At 44.9% G+C, this 25,267-nt stretch overlaps 1 protein-coding gene across 2 annotated transcripts; it reads right to left on the bottom strand.

Annotated features, from left to right (window-relative positions):
• Window positions 1–639: 639 nt before the first annotated feature.
• On the bottom strand, window positions 640–16,340 carry rpgrip1l (RPGRIP1 like). Of its 2 annotated transcripts, none has more exons than XM_031751792.2 (26): window positions 16,249–16,340; window positions 15,505–15,600; window positions 15,198–15,342; window positions 14,716–15,026; window positions 14,502–14,601; window positions 13,750–13,893; window positions 13,296–13,401; window positions 12,717–12,863; window positions 12,557–12,630; window positions 12,304–12,443; window positions 12,094–12,200; window positions 11,972–12,022; window positions 11,682–11,864; window positions 11,438–11,555; window positions 10,891–11,343; window positions 10,019–10,122; window positions 9,562–9,898; window positions 8,970–9,163; window positions 8,660–8,755; window positions 8,465–8,524; window positions 8,194–8,323; window positions 7,526–7,614; window positions 6,207–6,393; window positions 6,033–6,117; window positions 5,620–5,756; window positions 640–1,034 (listed from the first exon to the last, which is right to left on the bottom strand). In XM_031751792.2, exons 2-26 carry the CDS (start codon window positions 15,590–15,592, stop codon window positions 919–921), a joined length of 3,702 nt encoding a protein of 1,233 aa, XP_031607652.1. In that variant the 5' UTR covers window positions 15,593–15,600; window positions 16,249–16,340; the 3' UTR covers window positions 640–918. The 2 variants fall into 2 exon arrangements, with proteins under 2 accessions (XP_031607652.1, XP_031607653.1); XM_031751793.2 differs by having other exon boundaries at window positions 16,198–16,336.
• Between the last annotated feature and the right edge of the window lie 8,927 nt (window positions 16,341–25,267).

Genomic DNA, 25,267 nt, shown 5'->3' on the forward strand with positions numbered 1-25,267 from the left:
AGAGGACCAAAGAGGACGCGCTCTCAACACTACTTCTGAGCCAACAGGCTTCAGTTCATCTCAGATGAATGATGGTGATTCTTTTCCCCACACTGAGCCATTACAGCTGATTTCAGCCCCCCCGACCTCTTCCCCTCTACGATGGAGGCAACAAGAAATATTTCTTTTTCTTCAGATTCAGGCTGAGTCAGAAATGTTCTTCAAGGAGCCACTTTTACTTTGAGTACATGTCAGAGTCTGTAATTTTACTTGAGTAAAGAGGTTGAATCAGTACTTTTTTAACAGTTAGCTGTACTTCTACTTCAGTACAGTGTGTACTTTTACCTCCTTGGTGGGGACACTGGACGGTGTCCAGAGGGGGTTTGTTCATTCAGCCTCACCTCTGGTCCCGGAGCCCACTTGTTCATTTTAAAGCACATGTAGACATGGACGGCTCTGGGAGGGGACGTGCTGACACCAGCTGTTGTCTGCCCCCCACCCCCCCACCTCCCCGGGTCAGGGTCAGCGAGTGTGGGAGCGTCATGTAGAAACACACTCGCCGTACCCACACTAACACACACTGTTAGACATGAGGACAAACTTGTGAACAGGAAAAACACATACATACTTCTGTATGATAATATTTGAAATCCATAAATGTCAGAAACAGAAACATGATGATTTATTTCTTTGTAAGCCACACCTGCAGACACATCACCTCTTTGTAAGAGTACAGAATATAAACATTTGTACAGGAAGGACAAAATTTAAGGCACGTTTTATTTCTCGCACACAAACAGTGAAACTGCAGAAAAGCGTGAAGATGCTCCGAACAAACGATAAATTATATTCACAGGCTCACAGCAGACTTCAGCACAGTCCTCTTTATTCACCGCTTTGAAACACACACAGAGACGTCACATTTGAGATGCCTCCACCTCACACAGCCTGAGCGGCCTCCTCCTCCTCCTCCATGATGGAGCGCAGAGCCTCCAGACCCTCCATGGACACCGTCAGGGTGCCGACCACTTCGCTGCTGTCCTCCACGTCCAGCACTGCAACACACACACACACACACACACACACACACACACACACACACACACACACACACGTGTACTATGATTATTCAGTGAATGATTTTGGGTTTCAGCTAGAAAAGTCTGTCAGACTCAGACAGTTAGTTATTTTTTTAGTTTGTTATTTGTTTATTTTGCTGTTTGTAACTGCTTATTACCGTCTATCAGAGTACCTACTGCTCACCCCTCGCTGCAGTACTGGGATAATACATAACTGTTTCTTCAAAGACATTTTACATTGCATCAGGTAAGTAATATTCACTTTTCATATTCTTTCATGTAGGGATGGGTATCGAAACCCGGTTCTTGTTGAGAACCGGTTCCCACTGTTTCAATTCTGTGGAATTGTTTGCCATTTTTGCAAACGACTCCCGTATCGATTCCAGTCGCCCCGAATGACGTCACTGCGTTGCGGAGCGTCATTTACCTGGCAGGGCGCCTAAGCGGCTCAAACGCTCAAAAGTTTGGTTATACTTTACGAGAACGGATGACAACAGGGCAACTTGCAATACTTGCAAAGTAGATATTTCATTTAAAGGAGGAAACACTGCGAATATGCAAAAGCATTTGCTCACAAAACACGCGATGACCTTAAATGAATGTCGTGTTTTTAATTCCGCTCCGGACTCGTGAATCTCAACCCAGCAGCAGCGGTAACGTTTGCACGTCCTCTCCCGTTAATGCGGCAGGTAAATAATCAGCTAACAGTGCATATTATGTTAGCGTGATCTGCCTTATTACAAAACCTGCCATTACTGTGCATTTAGGTGACCATGATGAGACAGACAGAGTCTGGCTGGCAGTTCTTGCTGCAGTCTACAGTTAGCATCTCCTTTCAGGCCAGGATAGACGAACGTCACCGAGCAGTGACTAAGTGAATGTGTTTAATTGTAGGCAGGGACATTACTGGATATTCTTGTGTAATTGCTACAGAATAATTTATGTTATACTTTGTTATTGCTACAGAAGAATTTTTATTTTATTATTTTACATTTACAATTTTTTCCCTGGGGACCCTGTGACACCCCATTGAAGAGCCGTAGGCTGTGGATCTCTTAAGATCTCACTGTTGGGTTTGTAAGGCCATGTTACTCCTAAATTTCTATCTTGTTCAAAGAGAAGATATAAAACAAAGTTCTAAGCTAATCGACCTTAGTGTTCTCCTTTTTAAAAAAAGAATCGATAAAGAATCGAATCGTTAAACAGAATCGAAAATGGAATCGGAATCGTGAAAATCTTATCAATACCCATCCCTACTTTCATGTCACTTTGTGGGGTTCAAAGAATATGATTTAGTGGGTCAACTAATAAGTATACATTTTTATTTTCACCCTGAACATCAATGAAAAGGTCAAACATGAAACAGTCAAAGTTTTCTGTGCTCACAGAGTGTCAGTTTGCAAAGTCACACTCGATCATACTAATGAAGGTGGAACGGCTTTTCCTCCTTTTTATAACTAGTGACAATCATCTCGATGTGAATGGCAGTGGGTCCTGGGCCCACGCCACTGTAAGGTTTCAGTGGAGCTGTGTGCCATGAATGAAACAGTGTGAAGCATCAGCTTTTTTGCCAGCTGGAGATTTTCTGAAGGTCAGAATGGAGAAGTTACAGATTTACGTGGTTTCACAAACACAGTATCAGGCGTGTTAGCACTGGGCAGCAGCTCATTATGTGGCTGTGACTTCTTGTCTATATCAACAGAAGTTTGAGTGAAAGTTCCTCTGTTTACTCCCGTCTTCCTTTCTCTGCTCTCCCCAAACCACTGAATGGTAAACACCTGGCAGCCATGACGCCTGCAGCTCATTCACGCTGTAACTGGAACCGAAGAGCAGAGAGGGAGCTCAGAGCAGCCAAACTGTGAACGCTATTGTCATGATCCTGGGTCCGTTTGACCCAGCGTTTTGTGTTTTTCTATTTAGTGTGATTTTTGGTTCTGTTCTTCCTCTGTTTAGTGTTTACTCTGTTCGGCCCGTGTGTGTCCTTGTATGTGTAGTTCCTGTTTTATTGTGAAGGTCTGTGTCTTATGTCAGTGTGTTCTGTTTACGTTTTCCCCTGCCTCGTCAGTTGTGATGTCTTCCAGGTGTGTTCCCCTCCTGTTTCCCTTCCCCTGATTCCTGGCGTGTGTATTTATAGTGTGTGTTACCTCGTCCTCGTTGCTGGTTCGTCTGTGTTGTTTCCCCTCGATCTCTCTGCGTCTCTCCATGTGTGATTTCCCCGGACCTCCCTGCATCTTCGTTTCTGGTTTGTTTTGTTAGTTTTACCCAGTTTAGGTTTTCCTGTTCATGTCACCTGCCATTTCTGTTGATTTGCACTCCCGTCAATAAATATTCACCTGCACCTGAGCTGCTGCTTCTGGTCCTAAATAATTCCCACACGGCTTGCACCCGCAAACCGTGACAGCTATCAACTCTTACTGCTGCCCAAATCACACTCTGAACCCAAGAACATCATCATCCCCTTTGATCGATCTAATCAGGCTGGTATAAAGCTGTTGAGTGAGCTGTGGGAAGAAATGGAGATTGTGTTGTTCCTGCTCTGCTTCCTTGTGTACAGCATTGGGTGAACGAATGCCACAGCAGCGGTCCTGCTGCTGGACGCTGTGCAGCTCTGTGGTATAAAGAGTGGCTGAGCGTCTTGCCAAAGGGCACTTGATAAAAAGCAGTTTCTGAGCTCTGCATAGCTTCAGACAGACTCTCGGCCCTCCAGCTGGCGTCTGGAGGCCGGTCGCTGCTCTTAGGCGTTACTTTGAGCCCTTCTCTGGTTTTGTCCCTTCTGATATTCTTTTAATTCATTTTATTTATTTATTGCTTTTTTCTGTTTCTCTGGATGAAATGTGCTTTCCCCTTTGGGGATCGATAAAGTCTTATCTTATCTACCCACTGCAGCGGGGAGGCTGTTTTTCTAAGGACCTGTACAGCTCCAAACTCATTTCCACCGAGGACAGCAGCCAAGGCCACGAGCTGCTGCAGTCCTGCTTAAAACTCTCGACCACGTGTTGAGAGAAAAAGAATCACGACTATTAACTTCTAAGTTTCAGATTCATAAATCCCAGAATCCCACCCATCTCATGTAGAAGACAAACTTTGCTCAAATGCCTCAAAGAACCACTGTTCACTTGAATCCTTCATAGGAGGGACAATGGCCTCTAACCTATGAAGCTCTTTACTAACTGTGTCATTATACACCAGCTGGTCAATCCGGATGGACTTGTGGGCTTCACAGGGCCTCAATTTTCTTCTAGCTGAAGTCACCAGAGTTTAGGAATTATTAGCATAATCACATAATGCGGCCAAGAGATGTCGAGCCGCCGAGCCCCACAGTCGCACTTCGCTTGTCCGATTCCTTCTGAAGGACCTGAACTCATCGATCATCAGTGCAGCAGTAATCCAAGGATGACCCCTGTGGGGCCTGCATGGAATAAGTGTGGGTTTGCCCTGCCCACACAGCCCCACAGTTTTACCCACAGTTACCTACCGTGGGCTCACACAAGCACGTTTTCAAAGAGAAACTATTCCCCTCACATCACTAAAAAATTCATTAATTAATTAAAATTAAGAACGTCTTTCACAGAGATTTCCTCGACTCAGCAAGTCTGCAACAATCAAGCATGTTTCTGTTGGTGAGAGAAACCATGAGGCTAGAACGCCAAAAACTGTTACCCAAAATGTTTTCTGGATCTGGGAGTGACCAATGCTACCGTATCATGTCTAATTTAACATACAACGTACAGGAATACAAAGAAAAACGGAAATATTGTACCAGCAAATGCACACATGTTACCTGAAACATGGAGGAAGTCCGTTTACATGAGTAGGGGAAAGAAAAAGAGGCACCGCTAAGACCATTTCTATTCTGATGTTTAGATTTAACCCAGAGAGGCAGAGAATTACCAACTGCTGAAAGACAAATGCTGTAAGCTGCAGGATGGTCTGGACCACTTAAAAAGCCACTCGAGCAAAAACTATTATTCGGAGGTCGTAATCTACTGCAAATCCCGTGTCTGCAGCTAAAATGGTGAACATTAGAAAAGGGGTTCGTTTCCTGTGTTTCTGCTTGTAAGAACAGGGTGAACTTTAAAGGCTGCTGTGGTCATGTTGTTGGTTGACTAATAATCTCCCCGGGATCTCATGGCGTTTTCCCCATGCTTTCTTTCTATTAAAAGGTTACGTTTCATGGTGTAAGCCTGTAACACACACACACACACACACACACACACACACACACGCGCGCACGCAGAAGCTGAAAATCTCAAAGTGCAGCATGAGCCTCGTGTCTGTGCGTCCAACCTGCAGCATGTTCGTGTGTCTCAGTTTTGTCTTTCAGCCTTTTGCAGAGACATCAGGTGCATTCAGGTGCACCTGATGTCTGTTTGCTCAGAAGTCAGAAGGTTCATCAGCTAATCGCCGACCCTCGTTCACTGACATCACTGATGACGAGCTCCAGGTGCTGAGCATGAACTAAAAGCTGGAACACGGCTGAGACCATACAAACAGCTTCTTTAAAACTAGCTACAGAGTATCGATTGATCAGTAAGCAGTTATCGTTTCGGTGCGTGCTGACCATTCAAACGCTCCTCCGTCACGTCTCGCCGTTTCTCCAGGATGTCAGGGATCCTCAGGAAGGCCACGCCCACATCCTCACACTCCCTCTCCTGCTCCTCTTCTTCTGGAGGCTCGCTCACCACTGTGAACCGGATTCTGTTGGGAAAGGACGGTCCCGTTAGCATAGGCTGCCAGCACCTGGGCTCTGGCTGTTAAAGCTCAGGCAACTGCTTTACAGCAGCTGTGGTTGATCTGAGACCTTCTCTGGTGTTTGTGACATGGACCTATTCCAAAGAGCCTGAACGCCAACACTTAGGCTCTAACACCTGGCAGCAGCCAATCACAGCAGAGCATGACAGACGCTGTCATACGAGTCAGAAGAAGAAGCAGCTGCTCTGAGTCTGTGTTCAGTGAACTCCTCCCCCTCCTCACCTCTCCATGTGAGGGTTTCGTCCCTGCAGGACTCCCCTCAGCAGGCGCCTCCTCGCCGCGTTCTTCTCGGCGTCCACGGGGATGACTGCGGACAGACAGTGAGGTCACAAACAGACAGCAGAGGCTGCTGCCGTGATTGGTGCAGTGTCTATGCACACCTGTGCAGGTGCGTACCTTTGCTGTAGTTGTAGTTGATGCTGTGGCCCGGTGGCGGTTTGGGCAGAGAGAGTGGCGTTTCCTCCGTGGGCAGGTCCAGGAAGGAGTACTCCACGAAGAGCCGCACCACGCTGGTGTCCCGCGCCACCCGAGACTCCGCCCTCAGGCTTAGACACATAATCTCCACCCGCACTCGCTCCGACACCTGAGGACAGGAGGGCGGGGCGAAGTTATTTAACCACAGGATGGTTACATCATCTACGAGTGTTAATCATCGATGAATCAGATATTCTTATGACCATTATGACTTTGAAGGACGTGAAAACAGGAAGTGAGCGGCGGCGAGGCGACCTCAGCGGCTCGCCTAAGACGGTTCATTCTCCTGACAGCACGAATGGAGGAGGAGCTAACACACGTCACGCTCACTGCCGCACAGACACCATAGTTATTATTTATTTATAGAAATCATCAATGACATTTTTATCTTTTATTTTTTAAAATCTTATTTTGTAACTGTTTCATCGTATTCTGACTCATAACTGAGTTTCAGTTTGAGCTCAGCAGACTTTTTATGAACCAAGACAACAGCTTTATAATTATGTCACACACACACACAGGACATTGATTCTAATTGGCGTGGCGGGCAGTAGCCAGGAGCAGAGACCCCGGCGGGCTGATCCCCGACTCCTCAAACTAGCGGACTGGGACATGAGTCATGAGGTTGAGAGGTACCGGCTCGATATAGTCGGGCTCATGGCACAGCTTGGGCTCTGGGCTGTGCTCAGCACCTCCATGGCCGAGGTGGAGGACACCAGGATGAAGGTCAGCCTGTGGGCAGCTGACAGGTACCAGCAGGCCGAGCAGAACGCGACTCGGGCAGCGGCTGAAGCAAAAACTCAAGCGTGGGAGGAGATCAGAGAGGCCATGGAAAGAGACTTTCAGACTGCCTCAAAGAGATTCTGGCAAACAGTCAGGTAACCCAGGAGGGGAAAGCTCCACCCGCACCGTCGGGCGGTGGAAAGAATATTCCCACTGACACGTGAGTGTGGGGACATTTTTATCTCCTACTGTGGCTGCTTTATTCCTCTTCTCACATTAACTGAACACATCGCGCCACAAAACACAGCAACACACTTCCTCAACACTGGGAGTGAGTGGAGCCCTCTACAGGTCCGCCACACTTTTATCATTTAACTTCATAGAGTAACTTTGTTGGACATTTTTATTCATAAATGTTTGAATGTTTGTTTCCTGTTCCTGTACTTTATGTTTTCAGATTTGATGGGAGACGACGAGTTTGTTTCTTTATTCACACAAACGCTCCTCCTCCTCCTCACCTTCCTCGCCGTGGCCGGGCTGGGCACGATGCAGTCATCGCTGTCAGACTGAGCCGAGTCCTCTGCAGCTGCTGGGACGTCCTCCACATCTGGACAGGAAGAAGAAGAAACCAGCAGATGATCAACAAGCATCGACACTTTTGCTCTTTTCACCGTTTATACCACAAAGTTATGTCACAATTCTTCTCACGTTTTGGTTTTTTGACGTTTTTCTCTGTAATCTTAAATCATTGGATCAGTTTTCTGATCGTTGTCGTGTTTCTGCTTCATCTCACACATTTTCTTAACTTTTGTTGTTTTTAGACAAGATGTGAGTTTTTATTGCACTTTAAACTTTTTTACCTTTAAATTTGAATTATTTTCTCATGACTTGAGTTTATATTTGATCAGTTTGATTTTGACTTTCTTAGTCATAAGTTTTATCATTTACAAGTTTTAACTGAAATTTTGAGTACTTAACTTTTATTTTTTAATTTATAGTTTTCATTCATGATTTCAGTGATGATGTCATAATTAGGACATTGTCTAATGATTCTCCGTTTTTATTGGTGTGACTGGGCTTCAGTGTGGGACACGTCACACATTTAACAAGAGGCAGAAAATGTTTTGTATGTTTTAAACACAATAATCGACGGTGACTGTGGGCGAGTCCCATGGTCGATACGGACCTTCAATGATTTCCTCAGAGATTTCAGAGTCATCAGAGTACGATGCAGCGATCACTGCGACCAGCTGTCCCTCAGAGACCTCAGACTCTCCTTCATTGTCCTCTTCCTCTGCAGCACCTTTGGACAAAACCTGAAAAGAGGTGAGGACAGGTGGGGAATGCAGGTAAACCATAAATTAATTACTGATTACTTATTAGGTCAAACCTGTGTTTAACGAGTGTTGATGTGATGATTTCTATCTGGATTGTTTCTGTGTGTGTGTGCAGGTTACCTGTACAGGTCCTGCAGGTAGAGTCTCCGCCCCCCGGGCCGCTGAGCTCAACGCGTCCAGCTGAAGAAGGAAAAACAGATAAACATCAAACTCCGTGTTGTTTTATCCGATCTCCACCTGAGCCCTGAATGCACCTGCTGAGCTGCACGTAAACTCCTCCCCCTTTGATCACCTGACAGAGGCAGTGCCTCTCACCTGTTGGTTGGCAGCTGTCCCTTCTACAAACGTGACTTTTTTGGCGGGGGGCATTCCCTTCACCTGAGTCTTCGGTCTTGGTTTGGGCAGCGGGGCCTGAAGGGGGAAACATCCAGAGAGGTGAGAGAGGAGCACACCTGGACCGAGTCACAGGTGAACATCTGCTGCAGGCACAGGAAGGCCACAGCCTTCAGGTGGAACAGGTTCTTCTGGGAATTATGGGAATCGCTCGATTGTTGTGTTTAAATTTGCAGAAAAGGAGAAAAAATATAAAACATTTTCAGGCCATCTGAATCCCAGGCGATCTGACCTGAGATTCAGCGGGATGACGGCGGGTATCCTCGCCCTCCGGCTGTCGTTTGGCCTCTGACGTTTCCTCCACAGGAGTAAACCTGGGCTCGTCCTCCATGGCGTCCACCGGGTGGATGTAGGAGACCTTCCACTTCAGAGTCACTTCGATGTTCCCGGCGGGGAGTCCAGAGGGATCAGCCAGCAAAAACACACCTGAGGGAGGAGAGCAGGTAACACGTGCTCACTCACACCTGATCATCCTGATCCTGAAACATTTCCTCAGACAGCAGCAGTGTGAGGCGTTTGGTTAACTTTAGATCTAAGAAGTTTAAACCATTAAAATATTTTTTGATGTTTTAGCGACTCAAACAGAAGCCTGGTCCCTTCATCAAGCTGCCTGAGCTAAAAATAAAAACATTTCCTGTCCAGTTTATTTAAAACCAGTTTAAAGTGTGTATGAAGTCCATGTTCAGGCAATGATTAAAATATCACATAATCCCCACCTCTTGGTGACGGTGGTGAGAAAGAAGCCCATTTTAACAGGTCACACTGTAGCCTGACATTGAAGCTGCACCTGCAGGTGAACAGTGTACTATAAACACCTGACTCACCTGTGAGGCTCTCGTCGTGGGTCAGCGTCCTCAGAGGGACTCCGGCCTTCCCCAGATACGTGTCCATCTGCTCCTCTTTGTAGTCGAACACGTAGAACTGAAGGAGCTCGGACTTCAGGTACCAGTCCAGGTCCGCATCCATCGAGACGGAGAATGACCTGAGGTCGTTGAAGTCGGGGTCCTGGCGGTCGTGAACGGTGGCGGTGGGGTGGTCGGGAAAGTGAAAGAACTTGTAGACGACGTAGGGGCTCGGCTGCCGGGAGCCTCGCGGCTGAAGGCCGGAGCAGCGGCGGACGGTGATGAAGAGCTCGTTCCAGCCGCTGGTCGTTGGCGGAGGCTGAGGAGAAACGACACAAGTGAGAACCTTCACCTGTTCAGGTGTGTGTACATCGATAATAAAGTGGGTGTATTCGCCTGCTCGTGTAGCTGAGGGATGACGGGTGATGATGAAGCTCACCCCCTTCATCTTCTCTCGGTACAGTCGCAGCGTCTCCATCATGGGGACCCTCAGCCTGAGCCAGAACTCCAAGGAGCCAAAGGAGCGCGCCTCGTCACGCGACCCTGAAAGAGGTTTGCACACGAGCGTTCATCTGATGATCTGATTTCATCGAACATGACCGACAGACGCCGAGTCTACCGTCACCGTCAAGTACAGCTGCCAGCCCGCAGACTCACATTAGTTTATGTTAAGTGTGTTAGCCACAACCAACCAAACTCAAGACGTCATGTTCCATAATGACAGAAGATGGCGCTAAACATCTTTTTAAAGAAGCATCTCTCTCAGACTTCCACCTCCCTCTGGAGGTGGAGTATCCTGACGGGAGTATGGAAACAGCACCAGGACAGACGAACTCTCCAAAGAGTGGTGCGCTCTGCTGGATGCATCACTCGCTCAGAGCTCCCTGACCTGCAGTCTGTCTACACCGAGTGGTGCAGTACCAAAGCCAGATTGAAAGGCCCCTCCCACCCCGACCATGGACTCTTCTCACTGTTGAGGTCAGGTGTCTTAAGGCCGACACTTCCCCCGGGCTATTCGGGCCCTGAACCAGATATCGGGCTGGACTCTCTACACAGCACTGCACATGCACTTAATAACAAAATAATGTACTTTAATGATACGCCCCAACAACTGTTTTTGACTGCTCGCTGTCAGTCTGCACCTGTTCAGTGTTGCTCTTCTGTCTGGTGTGTCGTCCTGTGTATGTTTGTGTGTGTGACAACTGAAATATGGACTTGTATACGTGCAGCGCTCACGTCTGCAGCTCTTTGGCTGTCAGTCTGTGCTTATGTCAGTCTTTCTCTCCCTCCTGCCACAGACCAATGACTCACCGACAAGCGCCACGCTGCCGTGAACCTTCCCGTCCTGCTCCAGCAGCTGCTGCAGACGAAGCTCGCCGGCCGCTAGTGTCCTCCAGTCCAGACCGAGCGCTTCGTGCAGCTCCACCCTCACCGCGCCCCTGTGGAGGTAGTCGAGGAAGTGGTCGTCCACGCTAACCACGTACTTAGAAGTGAAGTCGTATTTCGGACTGCGGCCCGTCATCACCGGTGTGGCGTGCAGCTCGAACACGTAAAAGGCGTACGTACAGAAGGTGGCGGGCTCAGCTTCGCCCAGCATCTGCAGGGCAGAGTCAGACAGCGTGACGCCCACTATCTGAAGCTCCAGCAGGTTTTCTCCACCCTCCAGGTGAACTGTTTCGGCGGACTCGTCGGCCTCGTCCTCGGCTGTGGCGTCCACTTTGACGCTGTAGGTTTTGGTCCCGTAGGCGATGTCTCTGAGCTGAGCTGCGGAGCAGAGAAACCTCATCAGAATGGTTCATTCATTCTTTAAACTGAACGTCAGCAGGAGAACTGGATGGATGCTTGGATGGGTGGGAACCTTCCAGTTTCCTGATCTTCGTTGCCCTGGCGTCCAGCAGCTGAGCCTGGCGTTCTAGCTTCTGGTCGTATTCGAGTTTGTCGGCATCCATCTTGCGTAGCGCGGCGTCCAGCTCGGCCTGCGGCCACAAGAAAGGAAACAGCACAACAAATGTGACCAGGTTCAAACTCAGCTCTGCTCTGACCCCTCCCCTTGCTGCTTTACATACAGTAAGGATAAAAGTGGGCGGGTGTGTTTGCTCCACCTTGTAGCCTTGGCTGATCCGGTTTTCCATGCTCAGGAGGCTCCGGGTCTTTTCCAGCTCCTGGATGGTTTCGGCGTGAGCGGCTCGCAGCTCCTTAACGGCGTTTTCCATGCTGGTGCTGCCCGTTTCCTCCTCCGCCTCCCTCAGGAAGCCCAGATCTCCACTCGTCTGGGATTTACGTGTCTGATAGACGACGATGTTACAGACAAAAGGCGAGACATGAGACTGAATCTGGGCTGCGTATGATCGCAGTAACGACCGGACGGCAGCGGCGTGTGACGGGGACTCACTTTGACGAGCAGCAGCGCCTCGGTGAGTTCGGCCACGTCATAGTCGCTCCCCTGTGAAGAGCACGGTGATGTCACACACACCAAACCTGCAGCAGGTGAAAGGATTTGATTCGTCTGCTCACCCGACTGTAAAACTTGAGCCGCTCATTCAGCTCCTCCAGCTGCTGCTTCTGCTGCAGGAACTGCACCTCCAGTTTCTGATTTGCTTCTTTCAGCTTCTCGTTTGTGTCTGAAAAACAATCAGAGGGAGGAAATCAGTCACCACATTTACCCTCGGCGCTCTCACGGGACACGAAGCGGTCTTAACGAGCAGGTAGGGGGCGTACGCGTACCTCTCTCGGCCTTGACTTTGTCGAGGATCTCGTTTTTGTCGACGAGGTCGGCCTTGAGCGCTGTCTCTAGCTGAGAGATCTGAAGCTTCAGCTGCTGCTCCTGAAGCTGCCATTTCTCCTCCTGAGAGACGTCAAAGGCGCTGCAACGAAAGGAGGAGGTGACAGAGGTCAACCTGGTCCAGGTAAGACTGAAACGTTCAGGGATAAACGGCCCTCAAAGCGCCGCGGCGTGTCTTCGCCTCCTTCTGCTCACCTGTTCAGCAGCTTCTCGTTGCTGTCCTTCAGCAGGTCTCTCTCCTGCTCCAGCTCGCCGATCCTCTCCTGCAGCTGAACGCACACACAGACAGGTGAGCCACCCACACCTGCACAGCAGAACACCCCTACAGTGGACTCGGGTGCATCTGCCAGCTCACCTGCTCCATCCTCATCCTGGCGATGCTGGCACTCTGCAGCTGCTTCTCCAGCTCCAAACTCTTCAGCCGCTCGTTTTTCAGATCCGCCGACAGCTCGTCCACCTTCGCCATCGCCGCTTCATGACTGAGCTTTAGCGTTTGCTGACTCTGCAAAACAAACACCGCCGCTGTTAGCTCGCTGTGTGTACACACCTGACACCTGGGCTGGTTGATCTCGTCAGGCCAGATATGTCTGCAGATGTGTGTCAGTGCCATTTTCCTTTTAAGTGGAATTATCAACGGGAGGGACGTCACATGATCTTAGAGCTCATCATATCCAGCTCTGGTGTTTTGTCCCTACTGCTCTGCATGAGTCTCAGTTTAAAACAATGCTGTGCACTGAATCAAGCCCCTCCCCTCTTAAAAAATCTTTCTCCTGATTGGCTGCAGCAAGATTTGATTGCGCTTGAAGTTGCAGCGTTGCAGAGAAAAGTGTGATAATTTGTTGTCTCACAGGCAGATAAGATCAATACTGATTACTGGATATTGATCTTGGTGGATCAGGGAGGAGGAAGAGGAGGAGGCTGGGACATGTCTTACCTCCTGCAGCTGCAGATATCGCCCCTCCAGCTCGGCCACGGTGTTGGATCTCGCTGCCAGCTGCTTCTGCAGTTTGATCAGCATCACGTTGCTGTTGACGTGCGTCCTGACAGGAAAAAACAAAGATTCATATACAACCTCGACCTTGAGCACAGCTTTGAGTAAAGAGGTGACCACAGAAACCAATTCCTGTGAATGTCGGACGCCTCGCCAAAGCACGAGCTCATCTTCTGCCCCGATACGGTGAAAGCTGACGTGACTGAAACCGTGAGAAACATCATGGAGAAACAGGTTCTGGTGCTCCTGAGACCAAAATATTCTCACTGGTTTTATTTAGATGGATTTTCATTTACTCAAATATAAATGATATTTTTGATGAAATAACAGGAAACATCAGAACGAGGAGCCGCTCAGCTTTACTGAATGCTTCGTGTTTAAAACCAGCAGCTCGTACCTCAGTTTGGAGGTCTGCTCCTGCCGGACCTGCAGGAGTCTCTCTTCGTACTCAGCCTCCTTCCTCCTCAGCTCCTCCCTCAGCAGCTCCGACGCACCTTCCAGCTCCTCCATGCGGCTCCGCTGGGACTCGATCACGTTCTCTCTGCGACACAAACATGACGCGTCACAATCGAAGAGCCTCTGAAAATGAGGGCCTGTGTGTGTCACGACCTTATTTAAACCCCTCCCCTTAAAGCAGGGAGTCTGCACTTCACTCACAGCGTGAATCCAGTAAAGAACTACAAAACTACAAAAACTGTCATTTATAAATCCTTAGAAGAAAGCTCTGTGGAGCTTTAGTTACTGTCATCTTCCTGTTTCAGTGCCGATCAGAGGACATGATAAATATCTGTGAGCAGTTTCAATAACTGATGTAAAATGCTACCTTTAATCATATCCTTAAATAAGCTCAGTATGACTCACAGGTAAGGATGGGAATTAAGAACTAGTTCTTGTAGAGAACTGGTTCCCAGTAGTCCAACTGTTTAGAATTGTTAGTCTGCTTGCTCATCGATCCTGCTTATCGAGTCTTGTGCTCGTGCATCCAGAAGCAGCTGCATCATGCTGCTAACACAACTTCAGCTCTTTACATGCACCTGCACAGACAGCATGCTAACACTAAGCTAGCCAAGAACCCAGAGTGATATGCTGCTTAGAGATGTTGCAGGAATCTGAATCCCTAACATCTCACTAATTCCCATTCCTACTCACAGGTTGCGGATCTCTGCTCTGGCCTCCTCAAGCAGACTGTGCCCAAAGCGAGGCAGCAGGCCAGTCGGAGGTCGCCCTCCTCCCTCTAAACTCCTCGTACCTGCAGGACATGAATTCACAGAGGTAAGAAGGTGAAAGGTAAACAGAGAGGAAGAAAATACGCAGTTCGTGGAGCGTGACGGCAGAGAAGCTCTGAAGACGCTGCAGAACTCACTTTTAGGTCGTGCTAAAGACGGAGACGACACGTCGTCTCTGAACTTCTTTAACCCCGTGTTGACTCGCGGCTGGATGCGGTCGTATGGCGTCGGCCTCTGGCTCTGAGAGTTGACGAGTTGATGTTTTGCCACCAGGAGGCGCTGTTTCAGCCCTTCGTTCTCAGCCTGCAGGGCCCGGACCTTCTCGTGGAGCTCCTCCATCATCTCCTCCATCTCCACATCTCGGACCCTGGAGGACGGGGCCGTCCCTGCTGCCAGCTGCTCCATGCGGCCACGATTGTTCTTCAGCCTCGTCAGCTTCGTGCTTAGCCTGCAGGGGGCAGCAGAGAGACAGCCAAATTAAATGGTTAATTGTGAGGCACATTAAGGATTGTGGAGCTTTTGTGTAGAAAAATATTATTGAGGAAATAAACGTGTTGTCTTTAAATACGTGCTTTTGTTCATTGATAAAAACGCCCCGGGGACATGGGGGAAGCCTCACTTCTTGATCATATCATCCCGTTTGTGGATGTCCTGTTTGAGCTGCAGCGTCTCCTCCTGCAGCCGCAGGAAGCGGTCCTCCAGCTCCTCCCGGGACACACGCGAGATGTCCTGCCGCGGCCGGGCGTGCTGATAGGGCGATGACTCTGTGAGCAGAAATCAACACATTAGCAGGTGAACAAACTGTACCACAAAAAACAGAGCACTGGGTTTAACCTTACATGTAGGTTATAATACAACATTTTAGTCATGCTACTGTCTGCTGGTAAGTGGAAGACTCTGAAACAGCCTGACGAGTGTGGACACACCTGCTGGAGCTGGTGTGAGCCTGGAGAGGTCCACCGTGACGTCCTTGACCGGCACATCTGCTGCCGTCTCATCCCGGAGGGTGGACATGTTTCAGCCTGGACAGAAGATTCAACCATCGGTGGCGGTTACAGAAAACTTTACGCCTTTTATAATTCACCTATGAAGATGAATCTCTCAGTGAGGTTAAAAACACATTCGGCACAATGAATAAAAATACTTTATAATGAAAACTTCATCAACAGCACTTCATTTTAAAAACGCCTCTAATAGCGCGGTGTAAAACGGCCTGTTCACCATTTCAAAAGCACCAAAATTCAAACAACCTGGTGTGTTACATGTATGCCGAACTTAAAACCGACTTATTCCGATGTTTCAGAGTCTTCGATGATAATTACGAAGCCACATTTAACGCTATTTTCGACCGTGAACATTAAAACGTATAGAATTTAAAGGTAGTCTGGTACTGAGCAATGATTTAACAAAGCAACGTTATCTTTGATCAATGGGACACGCCATATTAATATCAGGTAAATAAATTCAAATATATATTATGGGTACATGGATGTATTTTACTGAAAAAGCTCTGAATTTATCGTGTTTCTTCTGAGTTAGCAGCGGTAGCTAACGACCTAGCGGAATCGTCTAATTATCAGATTGCGTGTCGCCTCAAACGCTCGTGACTCCGTACTTACTTCTGATGTGTTTCCGGTCATTTTTCTGGTAACATTTGAAGCATTTCTTACCTTTTACAACGACTTTATTCAGTTTAACTCACGGTTGCTACTGAAAACATAACCACTCATCACGTCGTTATGGTACAACAGCGCACGCGCTGTGCGAAGAGCCTTCTGGGAGCTGTAGTTTTTGTTTGTCTTTTTTTTTTGCAGTCGAAGGCTTTCCAAGCTTATATTTCCCTCTAAAATATGACACTGTATAAACCACCAATGATTAAATGCTCTTAAAGCTGTTTTGAGGTCAATAAGAAGGAAGTTAGTTTGTGTGTGAACGTGTCTGTTTCCTGCTGATTTTAATGCAAAAACCCTCAGTCTTGTCTATCAGCTGTATCTCTGACTCCGGGCCAATTTGGGGACTGACCTGACTTTACATGTAAGCGTATTTATGAGCAGTGTAGCTCACTGCTGCACACACATCTGCGGGGATTTGATAGGCATGCTGTCAGACGCCTGCCTTTCATGAACTGGCGATGGATCTAATTTAGGACCCTGAGATGAGCGTCGGCAGGCCAGAATGAGCTCAGTCGGCATGTCAGTGATCGCTGGGCCGTGACAGTCTCCCATCACTGCTGCTGCTTCTTCCAGGCATAACCTTTGAACCCTCCTCCCCGCAAACACACCTTCCCCCGTGTGTTCGGCCTGTGGCGAGCAGGCGGCGGATCTGTCAGCGAGTCAGCCTGTCGTTGAAATCTATGATGCCTGCTGGCTTCTTGTTCAACAGGCCGTGCCCACGTTGGTGCAACAACTGTCAAGCACATGATCAGACGAGCATGGAGGCCCGTCTTAGAATCCAATTGTAATATAGGCAGATTTCCCCTCAAACATCCAGCAGTCGTGGCTTTTATTCAGCTGGAGCCACGGGGGGGAGGTCAGAGTCTGTTGCTGTCAGGCGCTGAAAGGAGAGCCCAGATCAGCCGCCTACTGTAAATCTGCTTCTTCTTTCAGCTGCTCCCTTTATAGCTCCACTGCACAGCGGATCATCTGCCTCCATCTCAGTGGCGTGTCTAGAAAATTTTTGTTGGGGGGGCCAGGTAGGGGCACAGATTTGGAGAAGGGTGGCAGATGTAATTGGCAGATAATGTTAAAAAAAAATTCTACCAACTGTTAACCATAATTCAATAACCCTGTAAACCTAATAACCGAATGCACTTTTAACTCTTATTAGAATGAGATTTTAACCACTACGGTGCAAAGTTTTTAGATACTGCGCTGACAAAGTACAAGAGATACAATCGGTGCTTTGTCAGTGTTTATTCAGCATTCAAGGTCAGCAATATTTGCATAGTATTTTTACTGACATATGGTGCACATATGTTTTGGGCTTAAACATTTTTGAATATTAAAATACAAACATTTTTAACATACAATTGGCAAATTAGCCAATGCCAATGCAAAACTTTACCTGCCTATTAAAAAAAGACGATAATCTTCTTACAAACTGGTGTTTGATTTTGAAACAGGAAAAAAGTGGGGAAACAACTGAAAAGACTAACATTTGAATGAAACCTGAAAGCAAGTAAATACTTTCTATGCTGCCTTATGGTAAACTTTGGTAATATTGATGTATAAAGAACAACACTGGCTGATGATGAAATACAGTCAGCTGGCATGGTGACACTGCCAGTATTAACCTGCAGGGCTGGACTGGGACACAAAATCGGGCATTTTGACTACAGACCGGCCCACCAGGTATTAAAGCCATAAAGCCTTTGAATGAAAACAAACACTGTGGTGACAGTGATGTACACTGTCTTTTGGTATATGTATGATTTCTATACATTTTATGTCAGATAAAAACTTTGTTCGAAAGATTCAGATAATTATTTAATAAAAGCGAGATATTTTAAATGAGAATAAGAAAGAAAAGTATTTCTTTGTGCCCCTCTTTCCCTGTTAATGCCCTACCTGGCCCCCTGGCAACACTTTGCTAGACCCGCCCCTGCACAGTTACCAGCTGTCAGCTACGTAGAAAAGGATCCTGGTGTTATTTGTCTCTCAGAAACAGTTCATAACTTCCTTCAACTCATTCATGTCACCTAAAGGTAAACCTGTTTCTCCATCACCTGTTCAGCTCTGATGATTCAGTAAGGACATCTCCTGGTTTCATCTGCATGTTTCCCTCTCACCAGATAACCAAACCGATATCATGACCAGCAGCTTTACAGCTGTGGCTCCAGCAAACATCAGCTGATACTAGAAAGTAATATTAAATAAATTCTAACAGCTGATCAAGCTTAAAGGTGCTGCTGTTGTTTAGCGCGACATCCGCTGGTTTCCTCTTTCTGGCGCAAAGTGAGTGATAAATAAACAAGAGAGAAAAGCCGATCAGCTGATCATTGATCAGTTTCATGATTGAAGTAGCTACAGGAGAGGGAGGGGGAGAGAATGAGAGAAGAAGAAGCAGCTGACAGCGTAAAGACAGAATAAATCCAGCTTTGTGTCTTTTCCATTCTAGCTGAAGTTCGGGACAAACTGCGTCTCTTCTCAGCTCAATACAAAACGAGTAATATTTTCTCTGAATGAGGGACCATTCCCTTTTTTAACTATTAACGAACCTTATGAACAAAATAAAGTTCAACATCAGTAACATAGCACCCACCCAGCAGTATAGAAACTCCGTCATGCTAGCTAGCACGCAGTACGAGTTATTGTAACTGACTGTAAAAAGTCAGCACAACGAAAATAAACTCCACCTAAACTTGGTTTATATCTGACCCAGATAGACTGCAGGTCATAACTTCTTACCTGAAGTTCAGTTCACCTGACACTCGGACCGGCGGCCGCCTCGGGTCTCTCCTCCTGCCTCCCCTTCCCTCATCCACCTGCTGGCCTCTGTGAAAGCTCCGCCATAGCCACCACCAAACAACTGAGTTAGTTTTACAGATCGACCAGCATCTGGCCAATCCACCACCTCTCATTGTTCATGCCGTTACAAAAAAAAATAAAATAAGTCATCAGCCCACCCGGCAAATGCCCGGTGTGCCCGATGGCCAGTCCAGCTATGTTATCCTGCAACCAAATCTGCAGCTCCACACAGCTATGTTACAACTTATAACTCTTATGCTAGCCCCCCCGCCTACTGTCTGAAATATTCGACGGTTGCAATAATTCTTTAAGTGTTATTATGTGTGCCTATGGAAAGAGGCACACATATTACTATTCGTCGGATTTATTATTATGTGTGCCTATGTCAAGAGGCACACATATTACTATTCCTCGGATTTATTATTATTGTGTGGATGCTGGAGGCATCCACACTATTGTTTTCCTGTTTCTCTTTATTGTGTGGATGCCCTAAAAGGGCTTCCACACTATTGAGTTCCTGTTTCTCTTTATTGTGTGGATGCTTTATGCATCCACACTATTGAGTTCCTGTTTCTCTTTATTTATTATTTGTGTGGATGCTATTATTATTATTCTTCTTTATTATTATTATTATTATTCTTCAAGTTGCTTCCGTACGTTTTTCGCCGTAGAACTACTTCCACAATTTTTGTGCTATTTTCACCGTTCAAATTTTAAACTATTCTGCTATTTTTGCTCTTTCCGGCAATGACTTTTGGTATTTTCTGCTGTTATACTTTTTAAAATATTAAGCTTTTTCCTTTAATTTGTCCCATTGAAATGAATGGGAAACTTCCGCATAATTCTGCTAAATTTTGCTTGTTTTGAAACTTAACTACTTTTTACTACTTTCACGTAGAACAACCATTCAAACTTCAAAATGTTCTCAAATTATTGGGCTATTCATGGATGATTCAGCTTTTTCATACCTGTTACCATTTTCATCTTATCCCTCTTCAAGTTTTGAGTTTCATCTTTGTGATTTTTCACAAAATACATGCGTTGTTATGGTTGCTATGCAGTTGGTTCTAAGTGAGCCACTGTACCTTTGGCAATTTTCTCTTCATGTCCGAACAACTTCTTGCTACTCGCTCAATTTCCACTCAACTTCCACAAATTATACATCAAAACGTAGGTATTTTTGCTGGCTTTCAGAAAATGTCACTATCATTGTTGTGGGATTTATAGAATTTTGGCAAATCTCCTCAGACCAACACAAAGTCTCAAAAATCCCCATAGAAAGTCAATGGAGAGTTCGTTTAAAATCACCGCTTGATTTCTGTAATGAGAGGCATTTTCGAATCGTCATATCTCCCCAACGAAGCGAAGTTAAGACATGAGGCTTGTGCCAATATATCTTCAGACACTCCTGATGCTCACAATTCAAGAATTGTTTTCTCATCTATTACCATTTGGCCATGAATTGGGTTTGTTTGAGGGTAGGAAATTCGTCCCTCGCTCAGATTTCTTCAGATTTCAAACTCTGGAAATGGGACACTTTTTTCTCTCGTCATATCTTTTTGATAGATTTCCACAGAGACCTGAAAATTTCCATGACTGTTCACCAAAGCCTGCTGTCTCTTACGGTGAAAGAATGATATCGATACTCCAAATAGATTTAGAGTTAGAAAGCGTTGTTTGAGGGCAAGTCAAGGCAGATTTTGCTTGCCTCTACTCAGTTATGGTGCATTAGAAGTCAAATATTGTCAATAATTCATATTTTAATGATAAATCGTTAACACTGGAAGATTCCCCCATCTCTTCTGAACAAAACGGTGTAAGAATGACTGTTCTAGCCCCTACGGTTAGGAAATTATAGCCATTTGTTTGAGAGGAATCCTCACTATGAGAAATTCACTGCAGAAATCCTGTCTCTGTGCTCTGTGTGTGTAAAAACGGCTGCACCTGTTTTGGCGGGAAAAACTACACAGCCTCTCTGATTGGTGGATTCAAATTTAGCAGCTCCCAGGCTGCTTGACTGACCTAGAAACTTGATTTTCTCTCCCTGTGTGTGTGTGTGTGTGTGTATATGTATGTGTGTGTGTGTGTGTGTGTGTGAGACAGAGAGAGAGAGATAGAGAGGGCGAGAGAGAGTTTTTATGGGAGCATCTTATTGTATGATTTAAATTCAATATATTTGGACTGGTTGACTGAATTTGATCCTGTGTGTGTCCCTCTGTGCTTGTGGGACTTTTTGCAGCTGTCCATTTTGCTTTTCCAATTTTTCTATTTAAGTTATTACTATTGTGCTAAGTCATAGCATTTGTGCTGCTTTTCAGTACTTGTGCTAAATACAGCATTTCTGCTAAATCATACTATTTCTGCTATTTTATAAGATTTGTGCTAAATACAGCATTTGTGCTAAATCATACTATTTCTGCTATTTTATAGGATTTGTACTTAATATAATATTTCTGCTTAATTATAGTATTTGTGCTAAAACATAGTATTTCTACTAAACGCAGTATTTCTGGGTAATCATAGTATTTCTATGTATTCCTGCCAGCTCCTCAGGAAGCCAATCCTCTGTGAGGACTGTAATTTTCAAATTGACATATCAAGTCATGCACGGCTTCCCAGCCAGCCAATCATATCTGAGTCCTGGCACATTCAAATTTGCATATTGGGACCTTCATGGCTTCCCAGCCAGCCAATCATATCTGAGTCCTGGCACATTTAAATTTGCATATTGTTGCCTTCATGGCTTCCCAGCCAGCCAATCATATCTGAGTCCTGGCACATTTAAATTTGCATATTGGGACCTTCATGGCTTCTAAGCCCACCAATCATCTATGTCATATATCTCTAATATTTCATATTTTTATTTTAAATGGTCAGCATTTCAAGATTCCCCTATGTCTTCTGAATAAAATGGTCTAAGAATGACTGTTTTAGCCCCTACGGTTAGAAATTTATGGCTGTTTGTTTGAGGGGAATTCTCACTATGAGAAATAGACTGCAAAAATCCTGTCTCTCTCTGTGCTGCATGTGTAAAGGCCTGCACTTAGTGCACCAGTTTTGGCGGGAAAAAGTACACAGCCTCTCTGATTGGTGGATTCAAATTTAGCAGCTCCCAGGCTGCTTGACTGACCTAGAAACTTGATTTTCTCTCCTGTGTGTGTGTGTGTGTGTGTGTGTGTGTGTGTGTGTGTGAGACAGAGAGAGAGAGGGGAGAGAGAGTTTGTATGGGAGCATCTTATTGTATGATTTAAATTCAATATATTTAGACTGGTTGACTGAATTTGATCCTGTGTGTGTCTCTCTGTGCTTGTGGGACTTTTTTCAGCTGTCCATTCTGCTTTTCCAATTTTTCTATTTAAGTTATTACTATTGTGCTAAGTCATAGCATTTGTGCTGCTTTTCAATATTTGTGCTAAATACAGCATTTCTGCTAAATCATACTATTTCTGCTATTTTATAGGATTTGTACTTAATATAATATTTCTGCTTAATTATAGTATTTCTGCCATTTTATAGTATTTGTGCTAAAACATAGTATTTCTACTAAATGCAGTATTTCTGGGTAATCATTGTATTTCTATATATTTCTGCCAGGTCCCCAGGGAGTCAGTCCTCTGTAAGGAGTGTAATATTCAAATTTACCTATCAGGACCTGGACGGCTTCCCAGCCAGCCAATCATATCTGAGTCCTGGCACATTCAAATTTGCATATTGGGACCTTCATGGCTTCCCAGCCAGCCAATCATATCTGGGTCCTGGCACATTTAAATTTGCATTTATTTGCATATTGGGACCTTCATTGCTTCTTAGCCCACCAATCATCTATGTCATATATCTCTAATATTTCATATTTTTATTTTAAATGGTCAACATTTCAAGATTCCCCCATGTCTTCTGAACAAAACGGTCTCAGAATGACTGTTTTAGCCCCTATGGTTAGGTATTTATGGCTGTTTGTTTGAGGGGAGTCCTGACTATGAGAAATAGACTGCAAAAATCCTGTCTCTCTCTGTGCTGCATGTGTAAAAGCCTGCACTTGGTGCACCAGTTTTGGTGGGAAAAAGCACACAACCTCTCTGATTGGTGGATTCAAATTGAGAAGCTCACAGCTGTTTGACTGACCTAGAAACATGCTGTTAACAGCCCCTGTTCACTTGCTGCTGCTGCTGCTGCTGCTGTGTGTGTGTGTGTGTGTGTGTGTGTGTGTGTGTGTGTGAGAGAGAGAGAGAGAGAGAGAGACAGAGAGAGAGAAAGAAAGACACACACAAAGACCTTTTTTAGGGCAGCATCTCATTGGTGGATAAAAATATAATATATTCAGACTGGTTGACTGGCATAGACCCTGTTTGTGTGTGTCTCTCACTGTACATTTGTGTATCCATATTTGATTTTCTGTGTATTTGGTGATTTGTGTATCCATATTTGATTTTGTGTATCTGTTGGCTTTTCTTATTTATTTTTTTTTCTAAATGAATTTTTATTTTATTTTTTCACAGGTGAACAAAAATTAGTTTTGAGCGAACTTAACCATGTTTCTTTTTATTCAGCTTATCATTTTACCTTTCCAATATTTTCACTTAAGTTATTACTATTCTGCTCAATCATATTATCTGTTCTAAATCATTGTTATTAAGCTATATTGTAGGATTTCAGCTAAATCATAGTATTTCTACTATATTATATTTTTCTTTCTAAATATAGCATTTCTGCTATAGAATAGTGTTTCTGCTATATTATAATATTTGTGCTAAACTGGAGTATTTTTGCTAAAACATAGTATTTATATAAAATTACAATATTCATAGTATATTACAGTGTCTCTGGTAAATCACAGCATTTCTGCTATGTTGTACTGTTTTTCTAAATCATAGTATTTCTGTAATGTTTAAGAATGTTTGGCTAAATATATTCTTTCTGTTATCTTATACTATTTCTCCGAAATTCTTGTATTTTTGAGAAGTTATCGTGTTTCTGGTAAGTTACAATATTTCTGCTAAGTTCTGCTATGCTATTGTATTTCTGCCAAGTATTATGTTTCCTCTAAGATATTGCAGTTCTGCTAAGTTACTACATTTTAGCAAAGTTCCTTTGCTTCTGCAAAGTTTTTACAATTTCTGCAACTTTTCAGCTTTTCAGCTAGTTTCAGCAGAAAGCTTCAGCTTTAAAGCATCCACACTGCATTTTCGCAGGAAATGCAAATTTTTCTAGTTCTACTTTATTATTATTCTTCAAGTTGCTTCCGTACGTTTTTTGCTGTTTAACTACTTCCACAATTTTCAGCCGATTTTCACCATTCAAATTTTAAACTATTCTGCTATTTCTGCTAATTCCGGCAATGACTTTTGGTACTTTTTGCTATTATACTTTTTAAAATATTAAGCTTTTTCCTTTAATTTGTCCCATTGAAATGAATGGGAAACTTCCATAATTCTGCTAAAACTTGCTTGTTTTTGAAACTTAACTACTTTTTCCTACTTTCACGTAGAACAACCATTCAAACTTTAAACTGTTCACAAATTATTGGGCTATTCATTAATGATTCAGCTTTTTCATATCTGTTACCATTTTCATCTTATCCTCTTTAAGTTTTGAGTTGCAAAATTGTGATTTTTCAGAAAATACATGTGTTGTTATGGTTGCTATGCACTTGGCTTCCAGTGTGCCACTGTAGGTTTCGCAGTCTTCTCTTCATGTCCGAACAACTTCTTGCTACTTGCTCAATTTTCACTCAACTTCCACAAATTATACATCAAAACGTAGGTATTTTTGCTGGCTTTCAGAAAATGTCACTATCATTGTTGTGAGATTTATAGAATTTTGTCAAATCTCCTCAGACCAACACAAAGTCTCAAAACTCCCCATAGAAAGTCAATGGAGAGTTCTGTGTGTGTGACAGAGAGAGAGAGAGAGAGAGAGAGAGAGAGAGTTTTTTTATGGGATGCATCTCATTGTATGATTTAAATTCAATATATTTAGACTGGTTGACTGAATTTGATCCTGTGTGTGTCTCTCTGTGCTTGTGGGACTTTTTGCAGCTGTCCATTTTGCTTTTTCCAATTTTTTTCTATTTAAGTTATTACTATTGTGCTAAGTCATAGCATTTGTGCTGCTTTTTCAGTATTTGTGCTAAATACAGCATTTCTGCTAAATCATACTATTTCTGCTATTTTATGAGATTTGTGCCAAATACAGCATTTCTGCTGAATCATACTATTTCTGCTAT

Source organism: Oreochromis aureus, linkage group 7 (genome assembly GCF_013358895.1).
Source record: "Oreochromis aureus strain Israel breed Guangdong linkage group 7, ZZ_aureus, whole genome shotgun sequence".
Lineage (NCBI taxonomy): Eukaryota > Metazoa > Chordata > Actinopteri > Cichliformes > Cichlidae > Oreochromis > Oreochromis aureus.